The sequence below is a fragment of the Priapulus caudatus genome, unplaced genomic scaffold (assembly GCF_000485595.1).
Source record: "Priapulus caudatus unplaced genomic scaffold, Priapulus_caudatus-5.0.1 Scaffold263, whole genome shotgun sequence".
In the NCBI taxonomy this organism is placed as follows: Eukaryota; Metazoa; Priapulida; class Priapulimorpha; order Priapulimorphida; family Priapulidae; genus Priapulus; species Priapulus caudatus.
The window spans coordinates 163,697-165,402 of NW_014577324.1; the positions used below are offsets into that span (position 1 = coordinate 163,697).

General features: G+C 46.8%; 1 protein-coding gene across 1 annotated transcript in view; it reads right to left on the reverse strand.

The window, feature by feature from the left end:
- The window catches only part of LOC106808252 (tubulin beta-1 chain-like), a 4,171-nt gene extending 2,867 nt beyond the window's left edge, over positions 1-1,304 (reverse strand). The window contains exons 1-2 of the mRNA XM_014810882.1: positions 1,293-1,304; positions 433-544 (exon numbers count right to left, since the gene is read on the reverse strand). Of these exons, the coding sequence (XP_014666368.1) occupies positions 433-544; positions 1,293-1,304 (124 nt within the window). The remainder of the gene's footprint in view (positions 1-432; positions 545-1,292) is intronic.
- Positions 1,305-1,706: the final 402 nt, after the last annotated feature.

Here is a 1,706-nt window from a genome sequence, read left to right on the forward strand (position 1 = left end):
GCCTCCCTCTCTCTCTCCCTCTCTCTCTCCCTCTTTCTCTCCTCTCTCTCTCTCTCTCTCTCTCTCTCTCTATCGCTCTCTCCTCTATCTGGCTCTCTCTCTTCTCTCTCTCTCATCTATCTGCTCTCTTCTCTCTCTCTCGTCTCCTCTCTCTCTCTCTCTCTCGTTCTCTGTCTCCTCTCTCCCTCTATTTCTCCCTCTCTCTCCTCTCTCTCTCTCTCTCTCTCTTCTCTCTGCTCTTTCACACAGTCTACGCGTCTCCTTCTCCCCTCTCTCTGGTCTCAAGATCTCTTCTCCACCCTCTCTCACCCTCACTTTTATCTCAATGAATCTCTTTCTACACCGCCCCCCCCTCCCCCCCCCCCCCCCCCCCCCCCCCCCCCCCCTGCCCCTCTTCGGCTCGTCACAAGTATAGCAAGTATATATCAGTACCTTCTTGGAAATAGGTTTGTATTTTCGCTAGTCGATCTTCTTCCTCATAAGCCATGCCCTCGAAGCGTCCGACATCGTTGATGCAATGGTCTTCACATATCGCCTCCCAAAACTGTCGTAAAATACATCCCAATAGTAGATTTAACGCACATATACCTAGTCTTTGTTGGTAATACTGGGCCTACAAATGCACGCCGTGTGTTGTAAGAGCCACGTTTCAGTTTGTTACCATGCCACGGTACCTTTAGAATGTGATGCGTGATACCTTATGAGTATAAATGCGATTATCGCGTTACGCTGATTCCTACCGTATTTTTACGGGTAAATTAATATACCTGCTATATGTATATTGTACAATGCTTATTGTACAGATCGGGAGAGATCAATTGTACCGATCGTAAGGAGGTGAGGCCAAGAGAAAGATAAAGGAGAGAGAGAGAGCAGAAGAAGCGAATGTGGTGTCGAAGCAACTTTGCAAAGAGAGAGAGAGAGAGAGAGACGAGAGAGAGAAGAAGAGAGAGAGACACGAGAGAGGAAACCGAGCCGCAGCCGTGAGCAGAGAGATGGAGAGGAGCGAGAGGGGAGAGAGCGCGCAGTGAGAATGAGCAGAGAGAGGTACGAAGAGAGAGAGGAGACGAGAAGAGAAAGAGATGAGAGGAGGAAAGAACGAAACACGTACCCGAACCCTAACAATAAATATAATCCAACCATATATATAAGAACCATTTATTACAAAACACTATCTATGGTGGGTCCGGAACTCAAGTGGGGAAAAAAATTTCGCCGCCCGCCCGCCCTGTGCTGCGTGCACAAACAACATGAATAAGAGAGTTATTATTTTCTTATAAGAGAGTTATTACTCTCTTATTCATGTTGTTTGTGCACGCAGCACAGGGCGGGCGTGCGGTGTACTTGTGTGTTGCAGATGAGCATTTGACCGGCATTTACAGATGATTATAGGCGAAATAGAGTATAGAGAAACATTAAGACTTTCGTACATTTCGTGTTTATTTACCATTAATTTTTTTATTGAGACGTTCCAAGTGCCTGTGGCCAAGCCCGTGTGAAATGTGTAGTCATATACGATGTAGTGCCTTTACTAGGGACTGTACAGTACTACTGTTGCAGTACGGTACTACTACTGTAGTTCATATACGATGCAGTACTGAGCCGTCACCTGAGAAAGCCCCTATAGGTGCGGTGCGGGGGAATTTTATTCGCGACTCAGTTTAGTAATGATGACTAGGCGCAGCTCCCAGTCAACGTGCATATAG